This window comes from Pungitius pungitius, chromosome 2 (assembly GCF_949316345.1).
Source record: "Pungitius pungitius chromosome 2, fPunPun2.1, whole genome shotgun sequence".
Lineage (NCBI taxonomy): Eukaryota > Metazoa > Chordata > Actinopteri > Perciformes > Gasterosteidae > Pungitius > Pungitius pungitius.
In genome coordinates, this window is record NC_084901.1 from 18,529,342 (window position 1) to 18,544,164 (window position 14,823).

The window sequence follows — 14,823 nt, forward strand, 5'->3', positions numbered from 1 at the left end:
CCGATGTCAATCTGCGTTACGCAAAGTAAAGTCAATGTCAGATGAGGCATGAGAACAACAACAGGGGTGGCCTGTCCATCAACTTTAGGCCGGTGATGAGTTGCAGCCACCCAATGCTCTAAATCATATGTTACCCTACAAAAAGCTCAGGGGGAAGATTCATGTCTCTGACAGTGGGGCCTCTTACCTCTTTTGAAGATTTTTTTTTTAACATGTGCTTTCAGGCTTTATTCTCAGGCAGGTAGATGTATTATGGCTTTTAGACTGCAGGTCTTACAATACCATGTCATGGGTGCAAGCATCCCCCCCCCCCCCCGTGTGTGTGTGTGTGTCGCTGCTTTACCTGACATAGAGGGAGCGTTTCTCACTGGTGCGCAGGGAGCCTGATCCTGAGCTCATGCTGCTGTTCATCATCTGCTCCCGCAGGTCGTGGATCTTTGACTCAAAGCGACTGTACTCTGCATTGGGGGGGAACAAATAAAAAAAAAAACACTGTGTCAAAAAGGAAGTCTGCGCGGCCACATGGGAGGTGGTACTGAACATCGACTGACGCTCCCTTGTTCCACTGGGAAAATGCTTGAGATCTCAGTTGGCGGATCCTACAGGCTGATTAATGACCCCAGGAACAGAGGGTTTATCACAGATCTGCCTTACACATCCAGTAATGCCTCATGTCAGGCAATTAATTACACAGATTAATTAAGTTCTACATGGGCTCTTTAGTGTGGTTAAATTAAAAAAAGAGAGAAAGGCCTCCAACAATTTCAAAAGCATGCTCATTTGTCATAGGTGTGTAAATCCAGTTGCAGCTCTGGAGCACAGGGATGATATATGAGTCCACCTGGACCTCCTCATTAAGAAGGCTCTCGTTAGCGAGCTGCGCCCGGGCTGCTGGAACAAGGGAGGTTACCGGAGCACACGGTTAGATAAACAGACCGGCAGATACAGTAGACTCGTTCCCTCATGTGATCACACAAAGGAGGAGTGAGGGGCCACATAGAAGCAGCAGTGAGAGCAACCATAATGGTTACACATTTAAATAATAAAACACAATTTACACAGTTGATAACAGGAAATTAATCGCACTAAGAAGGAATGAGTGCTTCATGTTTGAGGTTTTAAAGCTGTGGCAAGGAAGTTAGCTGTGCATAAAAAACTACAAACATGTTTTCTGAAGACAAAACATATCTCTGACTTGATCATAATTAGCCCACAAAAAGTAACCGGTGCTAGAGAATATTGTTTACATTTATTCCACACGTATCTTTGTACTGCCCTGACTTCAGGGGCCGTCTCCTACCTTACGGCTTAATCATCCTTAGCTGGTAGCACTTCTTGTAACGTGAACAACCCGAGATCAAAGTCCCGATTTGGTCCAACGAGCCTTCATAGAGCCTTGAAAAACAAAAACGCCCATGCCTGCAATGCTTTTTTTTAGCAAAAGACAGGCCAAGCCTGGAAAATTTGGAGCAGGTGCAACAACAACAACAACCTACTGACCGCCGAGCTCCAACCACCTGGCGAAAGAACTCAAAGCAAACCCATAAATGGTGCCCCGGCCCAGCGCCAGTCCTCCACCCTGGTCTCCGCTCAAAGGGTTAACGACAGGGTGACGCTGCAAGGTGAGGTAACCAGACACCGCCTGACTGCCTGTAACCACGAGCAACGCTTCAAGCACCCTTTAGCACAGCGGCGGCACAAGCGCAAACGGCCATTAAGACAAGTCCGCTTGGCTCTTGGGCAAAGGAGACGTGGGAAAACAGCGGCTTGGAAGAGGCGGGTTTTGTTTTCTCGGGACAATATAAAAAGAGTAGCTGAGGTCTCATTCCTAAAGCCCGGCTTCACGGCAACAGCAGCGACCGGGTGACGTGGGGCAGGTGCAAGAGCGGAGCGCTTTCTTTGTTCTCGTTCTTTATGTCCAAATGAATCGGCACACACACATTCAAGGGGAGCAGCAGGAGCGCTGAACGACAACCGACTTTGAGCCTTCTTTTGGGAGTTGGGAATCATCAGCTCACACCATAAATTGCTGCCGCGCCTTGTTGTCAACGACAACATCCGCATACATGCGTTTTCGCCACACACCTGTGTAACAATAGGGAGACACACTAATCAGGCTCGGATTTCAAAATGATATGGAACAGTAATGGAAGTTAACACCTCTTACACAGAAGGGGAAGGATACTCTCAGTACAGAAATCCCTGTGATACTAAAGAATGATCATCACAACAGAGCCACAGGAGAGCAGAAATTTATACTGAAACCGGGAAACAGGACAAAAATGCTCCAATCACAGAAATCGTAGTCACAAATGTAACAGCAGCCTTTATTCCTCGAATCGGCCACAAGTAGGGAGGCAAACTTAAGCAATTTTCATAATCACGTGTGGTTTAAAGTCTCTTGCAGAAATATACCTTTGTATTTCCTCATCTTTCTCCATGCATTCATCTTATTGGTGTCTTGTAAAATATTTTTGGGACTCAAAAATGATATTGAACATCCAGAGAAAAAAAAAGTAAAAAGGAAAAAGTAGTGCAATCACTCCAACTTGCTGCTCACACTGTGCCTGCTGATATTAAACAAACGGCTGAACTAAAGTGAGACAATAAAAACAATCTGCTCAACTTGTATGGAATATAACTAGTATCGGGTGGACATGCATAACACTGAAATCTTAACCCATTTTTCTATCAACAATCCGGACTGTAAACTAAGTTACAGCAGCAAAGGTTTATTTAGAAATGATCTGATGGCTACAGATTGTTACAAGAACAGAATATCCGGTTAGGAATCAGCCATATTGGAGATTTATTAATACAAATCTTGGCTAATCGGAATTGTTATGGATTACCCCGGCATCAATTATTCATTTACATCACTACTCACGGGAAAACCGCTGAAATACAGGGAGTCCACAATTATTAACGGTACAACTTTGTCCCTGAAAGCACTTAAGAGCTAGCCTTTATTTTTAGGAGTGACCCACAGTAAAAAAAAAAAAAAAAAAAGCCAGCTATTAGAAACTGGGACTACTCTGTATCACTCACTCCCACTGCGTGTCCTCATTAGTCGTCCAGCCTTTTCATTTTGGGGGGCGGTGGCTTCTTATTTGATCCGGTTATGCAACACAGCAGGCATGTACGTGTAATGGGAGACTGTTATGTTCTCTGGGATGGTTGAGCCAGTGCAGACACACAAACACACTCACACCCTCTCCCCAATAATACACTGCAGCAGGAAGACGTAGACCCTGCTTTAACTTTCTCTGTGATGCACACTGGTGTGAGGGGGGGGGGGGGCTCGGGTTAAACATTTCCTCCATGGTTCCCCTCCCATTTCCTACACGCAAAAGATTTAAGTGTAATTACACTCCTTGACAGTGAGGCAAGGCAGCGTGTGGATATACAGCCCTCGCCTCCATTCCTTCCAGCTGAACAGGAGTCAAAGACTCACTGATGCTCCAGTAGGCAGCTGAGAGTCAGGGTGGCTTCTTGCAGTCTTCAGCGCTGGCCTTTCATCAGAGATATTTCAATGCCCCGGGTCCCGGCCACCGAGAATACGCTCCGGGCAGTTTGCCCTATGTAAACCGGCATTCATCCACACCACTTCTCCTCCCGCCCCCCCCCATCCTGACTCTCCTTGTGCATCACACCGGGGGTTCCTCCCGCTCCAAACTCAAAACGTACGACATGTCACGCACCGCTTCAAGATGCCAGCAGAATTACTGCTGACAGATCACAGGTCACCAGAGGAGATGCAGGAAGTCAATCATTTGCCAGCGCCGGGCTCGTCTGTTTTGAGCATTGTACGCAAACAGACGAGTGTCCTTCACCGTCCTTCATGGTTTGCGACAGGAAAACAAAAGGCTCCCTTCAGCCAGCCACATTGTTATTCAAGATGCTGCCCGATTGGCCTGGCATGCAAGACAGTATTAACTCACATGGGCCCGAATGAAGCATCATAAATCAGTATTCTGTAGCAGGGGGTAAGCTCACAGCATTCGGTCCATTTTGATCTAAGCCTGTGTCTTTGCTCAACTTCACTGATCCACCTAAATGTCAACGACCTTGGGGAATTATTGGATATTTAGGGCTTGTCTTTTAGTGAAAGGGAGTGAAATGTGGAGTGAGCGCATGCTACAACTTATGCCCCTTCACATTCCTGTCATAGTCCAACTTCAGAACGCAGCCCTAGATTTAAAGTGCACAATATCCTTTCCACTGTTGGCACAGCCTTTCTGCATCATGCTCAAATACACATGCACCAAAGTACAAAAACACTGAGGGAGAATTTGGCTGCACAGGTAACTTAACTGTAATGAACAGAAAGTGGTGGACTCTTGTGAAATGAACTGTTTAAGTTAGCCAACTCATACATTCTGCTTTGCTCAGCATTAAAATGGACTTGTAGTCAACGAGTCCAAAGTTTAGAGTCACAAACCAGATCTAATGCATTACATGAGGAGCTTCACAAGGTGACGTCACCGGTTAAAATCGCCACCAGTAGGCCGACAAACACCTGTTGGAACACACCTGTGTCCCCACCTAAAACAAAAGGTTTTTGACACAGGAACCGTGTGACTAATACTACTCCCGTATCGTATCACTTACGACATGAAGCATCTTAAAACTGGCTGGGGGAGGGGGTGTCATAAAAACCAACAATCCCAGGTAATGGCAGTTCGCCCTGGAAGCTGCCGCAGTGAGGACAGCAGGGTGAGGCTGTTCTTACGACAACTCACTTTTTCACGCTGTTCATGAGGACTGTGAAGCCTCGTTGTTGCCACAAACTCGTTAACTCTCCCGGTGGAAACGTGAACTCTCTCTCCATGTAACCGTCGCGTTAAATCTAACAGGTTTACAGGTACAGCGGCACAAACCGCCTCGGTGCGGTGACGTTAGCGGTCGAAACGGACCTGTTAATTACCTCATGCGGGTTTAGTTTCCTGCTTTCAGTGGCCCGGTAGTTTCCGCGGTGTTTCTTCCTTCGTCTCACCTCGGCAAAAGCGAACCCGTGGCTATTATTTCGCCGGTTTCTTCACCCAGTGATTCGGGAGTTCATGCGGCTTTCCAGTCCAGCCCATCCCCCATCCGCACGGGCTGGTAGACAGATAACAGTTGGAAGTTCTCTTCCCTCCCCTCAACCCTTGTTTTCCACCGTTTGTTAAAAAGTCTTTATGAAACTTTCCTTCCGGCGTCGTAGGTCACGCTTTCCAGCCTAAGTGGGTCGTCTTTCCATGTTCTGCTACGGGGCTTCGGTGTCCACGAACGGCACGGCCCGGAGTTTTGAAGAGGAAGGACGACGGCAGCGGCTCGTTTGCCCGCCTCGGCTCAACTCTTCAGCCCCGCTCACCAACGGCTGCTGCTGCTAACGCTGCTAACGCTGCTAACACTAACCGCCCCGGAACCTGAATGCCTCATACACCGAGTCTCGCTGCGGCTTTGCCCTCATTAGCTGCTGGCCAGGCATCCGCCGACCAATCAAGGTGGCCTCTGGTGTTTCATTTGGGACTTTTAAGTGGTATTTAAAAAAAAAATACTGGCCGTATACTGTGTTTTTTCTTTGCTCAATGTCCGTGGGAAAGGAAAGAGATAGAAAGTACCTAGAGACTCTACACATTCAGTAGCCCAGCTTAGCACAATGCATGGAAACGGGTGAAAACTGCCAGCCTGCCTATTATAATAATAATAATAATAATGAATATTATTTGTAATACATGCAATGTTCAGCCCACACAGCCAGTTTATAGCAATACAAAATATAGGTGAAACAAATGAAAAAAGTAAAAACATAAAAAAAAACGAACCGCTTCTGATCAAAGTAAAAAACAAAGACAAAAATCTTCTTGCTAGCGCCTCTAAATGTATGTTAAACGCATGTTAACTATTCTTTACATAATCTGTAGTGTACAAACAGACAGTCTGGTTTTACAGGGTACTCTGTAATTTCCTGGAAATCTGTCGACAATGGGAAGTTGCATTGAGCTGCAGTGCGTTAAATATTGACCAGACAGACATAAGTGTGCTAAAGTAAGGTGCAAGATAAAACTTGATTACTAACCAGAAGTGGGCAACAACCCATATTGCACACGTTGCAATTGATGGAAAGTTGGGGCCATATAGCACAACAATCTGTACCCAACAGGCTAATCTGGCTTAAGAATCATTTTGATAACATTTTCCAAAACTTCTATCAGGACCCATTTTGGCACAATACCATGTAGTATTAATGTTTGATACGAGAAAGTATGGCCTCACCTTCAGGCCTGTACTGAGCTATGATGGTGACAGTCTGTCCAGCTCTCTTCAATGCTGCAGCCGCCTGCTCATGTGTGGCATTCCTCAAATTCACTCCATTCACCTGCAAAGAACCAGGCAGATAACAAGATCTTTAAACAATAAACCCCAGTGTGCATCCTAAAGGTGTGTCCGAAGAAGAACCAAGTCTAGCTGGGAAGAGCAGAGTTTATCCTCCAGCTGCCCTCAATAAAAACAACCAGATTACAGGCTTGTATGAAAATGATTTGACTTCTACGGAAATACAAGACCACTTGTTTTGAATAACCCTCCTGATTAAACACAATCAATTTTGAGAATAATTCATGCTTAGAACAACTTGAATTATTAGTTTTTAGTCACAGTATATTTTCAGAATACAAGCAGCATTACATAAAACAATTAACCCTAAGAGCAAAGGTGGGTTCTAAAGTCAAGGGATATAAATATGTAATTTAATACATTTATTGATTGACTTCCTCCTCGTCTGTCAGAGCGCAGCTCAGCTCCCTCTTTTATTTAATGTTATGCTCAAGGACATTCCAGCAGAGCAGATGCTTTCAGGCTTTATAAACAAGGCTATCTTAATTATATGATCTTTTTCCGACAATGGGAGTTTTTAGTGCCTTTACTGCGTCCCACGGCCGGTAGCGTGGAAAATTTGGGGTGGAGATACTGACCGAGAGGATCCGGTCGCCCCTCCTCAGCTCGCCGCTCAGGTCAGCCGGACCTCCTGCCAGGATGAAGGAGACGAAGATGCCCTCTCCATCCTCCCCACCGACGATGTTGAAGCCCAGGCCTGTGGAGCCCTTGTGCAGCAACACCTTCCTCGGCTCCCTGCCAAACAGAGCGACAGGTCCAGGGTGAAGGGCAGGACAGAGAGCACAGTAGAAACGGCCAGAGAGAGATATGACGCAAAACAAAAGATAAGGCGTATACAGAGGCGACAGCCATCTTCTGTTGTGTATGATCGCAAAATGTCGAGTGCTGCAAACCGTGGGCCTGCAGATCTTTTTGTAGATGTGCTGTGCATACATTCCATTGCGAGTGCTTTGAATAGAACATTTGAATGATAACTCTACAGGACCACTCACCAGGAAAACAGTGATTAACCATGTGGTAATCATTTAGTTATTGTGGTGGAAATAAGTGGATAATGTCCTTGGGAGAAATCCAAAGTATCTAAAGCTTGTTTGTGATCACAATTCAAAAACATAGATGATGTGGGTCACATTGATAACACTGCAAAAGCGTTTTGCAATAGATACAGTGGATGCAATAAAAACAAGCAGCGACGCGATCAGATCAAAATGCATATCAACGGCTGTCTATCGAACTTTCTGCTTTGCATGGAAATCTCATGGAAATGTGCACATGTGTACACATTTAAAACACCCACTCATATTAACATGCACAGACACAATGAGCCACCTCCTGCTCGACAGACCCACTCTGCTTTAGCTTTAGCCACTATGACTCATCCTTCAGCAGGCGATTCAGACTGCCACAGTTTTAAGATGCGAGAGAGGCCAAACCGCTGCAATGGTCCAGCAAAAAGCCCCCTGAGAACACACTTCACACGAGTGCAAACACACACGCTGACACACTCTAGGAAGCTCGGCGTTGGCCTTGCACACAAACCCATGCACACATTATTTAGAAAAGCACACATAGACCGCCACGCACGGACGTACATGGGCTCACGCACACGCACACGCACACACACACACACACACACTTTCCAGTTTTTAACAGCAAACACTGCATGGTTCCCATTAGTGGTCTTTTCTTCGAGGACTCAAGCCTGCAGTGCACAGGAACAATTCCTACTCAATCCCTCGTGGCTGCACTCTAACTTGCTGTTGAGATCATCTTCCCCGATTGACGGCGCCCGAGGCAGCATTCCAGACTTTCAGAATCGTACCCATGACTGCCTGGAAAAACTAAAAGCGTTGATTGCTCCACTAAAATAAATAAAAAGCATCGGTAGGTCCTAAATAGTACACCTGTGCCTACAGAGAGACTTCAGGAAGTTTAACCGGGCCTCTGAAATAAACTGCAATGCAGATTATACTTAGTAAGACCACAACACAAGATCAAATGCAGCATAGTGAGTCTGGGTTTGCAGGACTCCTAACAAGTCGTTTTTTATACAAAGACAGAACCAAGGACAGATTCTGATTGTACCGACAAAGCTTAGAAGAGACTTGCTTTTGACTTCTTGGTATAAGAGAGAAAAAGCTCAAATAACATAAATTGCAAGTGACGATTGCCTTGAAATATGCTAAAACAACTGACTGGCCTTCAAACAAGTCAAGCTTAAAATAACCTCGCTTTCCATCTCGAGCTTTTCACCCCACCTCAACGAGGCACTCGGATCTCCATGGTTACCGTTGGGTCCGGAAATGGCGCTTGCTTTGGAAAGAGCATTTCCTAACCGCGCGTTCAGGCAGGCTCCTCATAAGCAACACGGAAGATGAGATGTTGACCGTGAACATGGCGTCTATGGCACATTGCCTCAACTCCTCGAGCCCCTCTTCCTGTCTGGCCCTCCGCTGAGAGAGGGGGCCGCGATATTCAGAAGCTCCCGAGTCCGGAGCCTGGCGTTCCCTATCTCATCTCGTGTGCTGTGATGGGAAGCAGCTCCTCTCCAGGCTGTCACAAACACTCTCTCCACATCATCACCAGAAAGGAGAGACTGAGCATTTAACCCCAACGCTCCCATGCATTCAAATTTGTTCAATTCTAAGAGAGGACCACCCCCCCCCCCAAAAATACAGCACACCAGCATTCCTCTCCATCAGCCCTGATCCCCGAGAGAATAGGCAGACACATTCCCAGTAGCCCCTTGAATAATTTTACTAATACTATCAGGCCTTTGATTTGACGGCGCCATTTCCTGTGACCCGGCAGCACGCGGAGGGTCCCGGGATTACAATGTGCCGACTGCGGTGTTTGAACGCAAAATGCATGTGTGGGGGGGTTTCTGCGTATGCAGGATGTGCTTCGCCGGGCCGCGCTCGTGGAAAACGGGAGAGCGAATGAGTACAGTTTGAAATGCAGGGATCAAGTCCTTCCTCGCTATCACAAGACCCCCCCTCCCCCCCCCCCCCTCCCCCACTTTGCCTTTTCATCCGTGCCCGGAATGTAAACAATCAGAGCGGTAAAAAACTTTTCTTTCTGCCCGGGCCATTTCTCCTGCAACTATTTTCTCTAATCCCCCGCCCTCCCTGGATATTTCCCCCCTGTCTGCTTCAGGGTTGGTCACAGCTCAATCCCAAAGCTGTGAATGGATATCTGGGCTGCGGGGTTCAGCGGGTCATGCTGCCCTGGACTCAGCCCAGTAATTGGCTCTGCTTGGCTGATTCACGCTGGCCACTGCAGATGGACGCCATTTTCAACAGACAGGCACCACCTCTCGCTGGACTTTGCCTGCCTGCCCCCCCCCCGCGAATGCATTCAGCTTATGAATAGAAGCTTGTACTGATCAAAATTAAAATGATGCATCGTCACGGTATTCCTTTTTGGCCGCTTAATTCCACCCGTGTGTTTCCTGTGGCTGGCTCCTCCTCGTGGCCTGCTATTTTCTCCTCGTAGGGGCATAATGAATCACCACAAAGGTGATTGACGGTTTAAGATATTTCAAGCCTCTCGTCGTGAGTAAGAATAAATCAGAGCGATGAAGGATTAACGACTAAGAGGAGAATAGGCTGAATCTGCTCAAATAAAAAAAAAAGGTAAAATTGTTCCCTGTTATCCATGACTGAATTCTTGCGCTGACCAGAAAAAAAGAAAAGGTTTTTTGCGCTTGTGCATCGGACCCATTAAGTCACTGATTAGCTCACCTGCTGCTGCAGTCTGCGGGCTTCTGTGTTTACGTAAGCCGTGCTTGAACAAAGCAGACTGACTAGAAGCGTCGGTGTGTGTATCTAACTGCAGCCCCGATGCGACCAGCAGAGGGGAGCTGCCTTTTTTTCTTCCAGGAACTATGCACACTGTCACCACTGCACACAAGTATGTTTACACCAAACATGCAAAAAAGGCAGAGGCTTTTAAATTTTTTTTTTTTTTAAATCTCCTATCATGTGGACAGGACAAAGGATGTAAAGTACTACCATGTCCCCAGAAGAAAGGGGGTAATATCAGATGGGATAGGGGGAGGATGTGTCTGTGATTACACTACTGAGGGGGATGGGCAGATGGGCAGAGGACTGATACAAGATCTGACTCACTCCTCGCAACCAGCCTGCTCCATTTCTGCGGAAGCCTGTGCTTACTACAGCATCCATGTGAAAAAAGCCCCTCCCAGTCGGGTCCACCGGGGGAGGGGGGGTGGGGGGGGGAAGAGAACTCGGAGGGAGGGGTCTGCCACGTGTCCGTCAGCGTGATGCAGCTGGACGCTCATCCGCTGTGATTGGGATCAAGTCGGTTGTCGACCGTGATGTCCTCCGAGACATTCCTCTCCGATTATGCGGCGGACGTGACACACGAAAGCCACGAGGGACGGACAGGTGCGCGCACGGCCACAGCATGCGCTCCGTTTCCATTTGCACCGCTGCTACAGCTGTGTGGCGTGCAGGATGGGTACCCACAGGTCTATATGCGCCCGTGTCATTGTTGTGCATTGCACTTAAAAGCGCCTTCGTCTGCGAGTGCTCCTCCTACGTGTCAGCACGCTAGGAGCAAATGTGTCAGCGTACAGTACGTGTGTGTGTGATTGGTGCTGGCAGCATTGGTGATGAGAGGGCTAAGACCCGAGTGCATGGCCTGGTTTTCCCAGTGTGCTGATGAAACATGACAGCTGCAGGACTGTCTGCTGCTACTGGTCCACTGGCCCATACAGATCAGCCTCTTACTCCCATAATATTTATGGTAACAGCAAGGCTTGCTGTTTATATTTACAAAAATAGAGCAGCAGTAAATACATTCTAACAAATATTTGTGTTGGGTGTCTCCAATCAGACCCCCTGTCTTTTAAACGCATAAACCGGCCTTAAGTCACAGCAGCACCATATTCTGTCCTTTTCTCACCCACAAACACACACACACACACTCGAAAAAAAAGGATGAATGGCACACAATATGAGCTACTTAATTGCTACACAAAAGCAATGGTTCACACACAGGGGGCGAAACTGTGGATGGAAATGTAATGAATATGAGAAACAAATAAGCTAAACTAAATCAACAAAAGGGAGGCCTTTTGCACATTTGGTAATGCCGAACAAATTGCCGTAAACATTGTGTGTATCATTGTTCTCAGCAGTAACCAGTGGCAGTAGCTCGGCCCGTGATGGAGGCTCGGTTTGGTCGATGCCTCCTGACAGATGGAGTTGAGCAGCTTGTGGGAGCGTGAAGCCCTTTCGGCTGCACTCCCGCGGAGACGTGTTTGCGAGGAGCAGGTACGACTCCATTTTAAAGTGGAGGACACTGCATAGATGGGAGCAGATTACTCGTAAATTTATGGCGGAACCAAATAACCCCAGGGCGAACCTTTGAAAAGTATATCAAAAACAAAACCAAGCCACTAAAGGCAAGAAATAATAAGCCAATGGTCAATTTGCTTTTATAGTGTTTAGTTTTTTTGTACACTAGATGGGAGTGTGACATGCGTTTCATCCAAACATAGCGAAGCCGCAACACACTCGGCGTGACAGCACACAAAGCGGGAAACACGGGAGGTGAGATAACATGCCAACATGCAAACACAGAAAGCTAAAAGAACTAATTCTCCAAGCCTCTGTCTGTGGCGGACCGTGCGACTGGCTGTGGGTTGAGGTTCCCGTCTGGCCCTACGCGTCTAACGCCCCGATCCCGGTGCTAAGCTACGTAGAGGAGGGTTAGCTGAGCGAGGCATGATGGACTAGGTTAGTACCTGCCAGAGAAGGGGAGCGGACCATGGCACAAGGGAGCAGGGGAAGGACAGAAGCCTCTGTAGAGGGCCTGGGGCACCTTGATGTCCCCAGGTTTGTGGATGACACTGTAAATAGGCTCAGCCCTGCTGTGGGGTACAGGAATCACAGTGAACGGGACACAAACAAAGCACACACACCGACAAGGATGCCACGAATGCACATACGAGTCACGTGGACGGCTTGTACAAGGGACATTGCAGGGCCACATAGCCAACACTCATCCAGTAACACATTCCCCGCACAGCGCACACACACACACACACACAGTGACAAACGCCCGCATGCAGTGTCACACACACAGAGGGGAATACAGCGCCTCCCCCCCCCTCCTCGAGCTGTGGGTTAAGATGACTCAAGGCCTTGTGGGGCACTCCAATCAAGCCTCTATGAATGCTACTTTTGATTCACTACTTGGATGAGAGGTCAAAGGTTAAAACACAGTCATAACAAGCACAAGAAGTGACAAGAGGCCTTCGTGCGAAGTATTTGGTCAGCACACAGACACCCAACACACTGTCAGGCCGTAACGCAGCACGCACCACCAGGGCCCCGATGAGCTGACAAAACAAAGCATTGGGGGGGTTTTTTGCTTCATGAAACACTTCACAGGAGCAATTAAAGTCTCCGCATGTAGATATGTTGTTCGAATAAACCACACCACGGTAACGCCTTTAAAACCGCAAGAGAATAAAGAGACAAAGAGAAACCCATGGAAACGAGAAAAAAAAAGAATCCATTCAAAGACGTTTTTATAGAATTTAGCTCCACAGCAGTTAAGTCTACAAAAAGTGGATTTTCATAAGCAATGTATGCGAGGGGTGGGGGCGGGGGGGGTCAATCGTGGAGGAACTGGGCTGCAACATACCTTGTGAAGTCTTCCTCCCCCAGCATGTGACGGGGAACTGGCGAGTACCTGGACGGGGTGACCTGGGGCGGCGGGTACACTGGCTTGGGCTCCATCGCCCCCATGTAGTTATGGCCGACATGGTTGTCCACCATGGTGGGAAAGGCTGGAGGGAGGGCCAGGCCAGTAGGGGGGAAGAATACATGATTAAACAACAGTGAAAGGTGCAGACAAACTGAGGCAACAAAAAAACGAGCTTGTATGAAATCAGAATTCAGATTAGATTTGGCTCTTTAGACGTATCTTGTGTTCCATCTGTGCTTATTGTCACACAAAGGCCAACCAGCACTGATTAATGTAGAGCATTTCTTTCAATAATCTAGACTTGTTTCCAATCGGTCCGTCATCTTCTCAATCGAGTGGACAAATCGTGTATTTGTTTCTGAAATGTTGGGAGGATTACATAAACTATCTGACCAACGGTCATGCTGTCTGAGCGGGGTTTAGTCTGCAGTGAGGGTGCGCTCAGACCCTGCAAACCCTCACTGCGAACATTTAGAACATACAACAACAACAACAAAAAAGCCCTCAATAGCTCCCTCTAACACTCCATCCCTGTTCTTAGGAAATTTGAGAAGCCGCAGCTCAAGACCGTGGGCTCCCATGAGCAGGTGGGATGTGAGAAACCATCCACACTCGGTGGGAGGCAGAGAACTGCGCTTGTTGTTGCTGTGGGTAGAATGATATCTGTGTGTGTGTGTGTGCATTCACTACACTCACTATGTGGGTGTCTGGGCATAACGGCTTTTGGGGAGAGATACAACACCAACATCTTTGACAGAGATTTTTTTAAAAGCGGCGTGGAGAAGAGGGAGATACGTACTGCTGGAGTAGTCCGGGGGGGCGTACATGTCATTGAGGTGCACAGGTCCCGGCTTGGCCACCTTGAGGTAAACCATATCAGAGGTGTTCTTCAGCGCCGCCACCGCCTCCTCGTGACGCACGTCCTGCAGCACGATGTTGTTCACCTGGAATGCGATAATGGTCGCCAGGAGAGGAGAGGAGAAATCAACACCCGGGAACACGGAGCTTCTTCGCCGCACTGTGACAACGTCACGCGCCACAGCGGCCGAGACAACAGTGAATCACAGCTCGGAGGTATCGAGAGGTTTCGAGAACGCTTTAGCAGCGCAGCGCTAACAGGGGTCAGAAGCAGTAGGCCGAGGTTTCTCAGAGTTTCTGCAGATTTTCGTTTAAGAAAAGAAATCCACGGAAATAGAATGTGAAATGTTTCTGAGCACCTGATATGTAATATCAAGCAACATGCTCTTTAAAAAGAAATCCCAGGAAAGTTTGTGTAAACTGGGAAATGGTCGGGATCTCTACCAGTCTAAATAAGACACCAGGGTTAAAGTATAGATGGTAATATAAAGTAAATTAGCAAATAACGAATAAATTACAGCCAAACATGTCTTTGTGGTTTTTCAACCGGCTAGAAGCCTTTTGAAACAATATTAACTTGAATGTTTATTTACTTTTTTTTGCGTAAAAAATCTAATCAGAAAGGTCAGTAACTTTTTTTTTTTATCATTACATCTTATCAGAAGTTGCTGCACTGGAAAGGTCGAGCGAGCACAAAGCCTGTTAAACAAGCACACTCTATGCAGCCAGTTATCGGACGCGAGTAATGGCCAACAGAAGAGAAAAAAAATAGAGTCAAATTTAAATGTGTGTCGTCTGTCTCAATTAACTTAGTATGACAGAAAAGGACAAGATAATGTGTCCCAT

At 47.2% G+C, this 14,823-nt stretch overlaps 1 protein-coding gene across 4 annotated transcripts in view; it reads right to left on the bottom strand.

Moving 5' to 3' along the window:
* The window catches only part of dlg3 (discs, large homolog 3 (Drosophila)), a 63,455-nt gene that overhangs the window by 8,716 nt on the left and 39,916 nt on the right, over nucleotides 1-14,823 (bottom strand). For 3 of the 4 annotated variants that reach the window (XM_062560548.1, XM_062560547.1, XM_062560550.1), the window contains exons 10-14: nucleotides 13,919-14,063; nucleotides 13,057-13,201; nucleotides 6,957-7,113; nucleotides 6,259-6,361; nucleotides 344-458 (exon numbers count right to left, since the gene is read on the bottom strand). In XM_062560548.1, the coding sequence (XP_062416532.1) occupies nucleotides 344-458; nucleotides 6,259-6,361; nucleotides 6,957-7,113; nucleotides 13,057-13,201; nucleotides 13,919-14,063 (665 nt within the window). Of the gene's footprint in view, nucleotides 1-343; nucleotides 459-6,258; nucleotides 6,362-6,956; nucleotides 7,114-12,151; nucleotides 12,278-13,056; nucleotides 13,219-13,917; nucleotides 14,064-14,823 lie in introns of all 4 variants that reach the window. The other variant, XM_062560549.1, reaches the window with a different exon arrangement.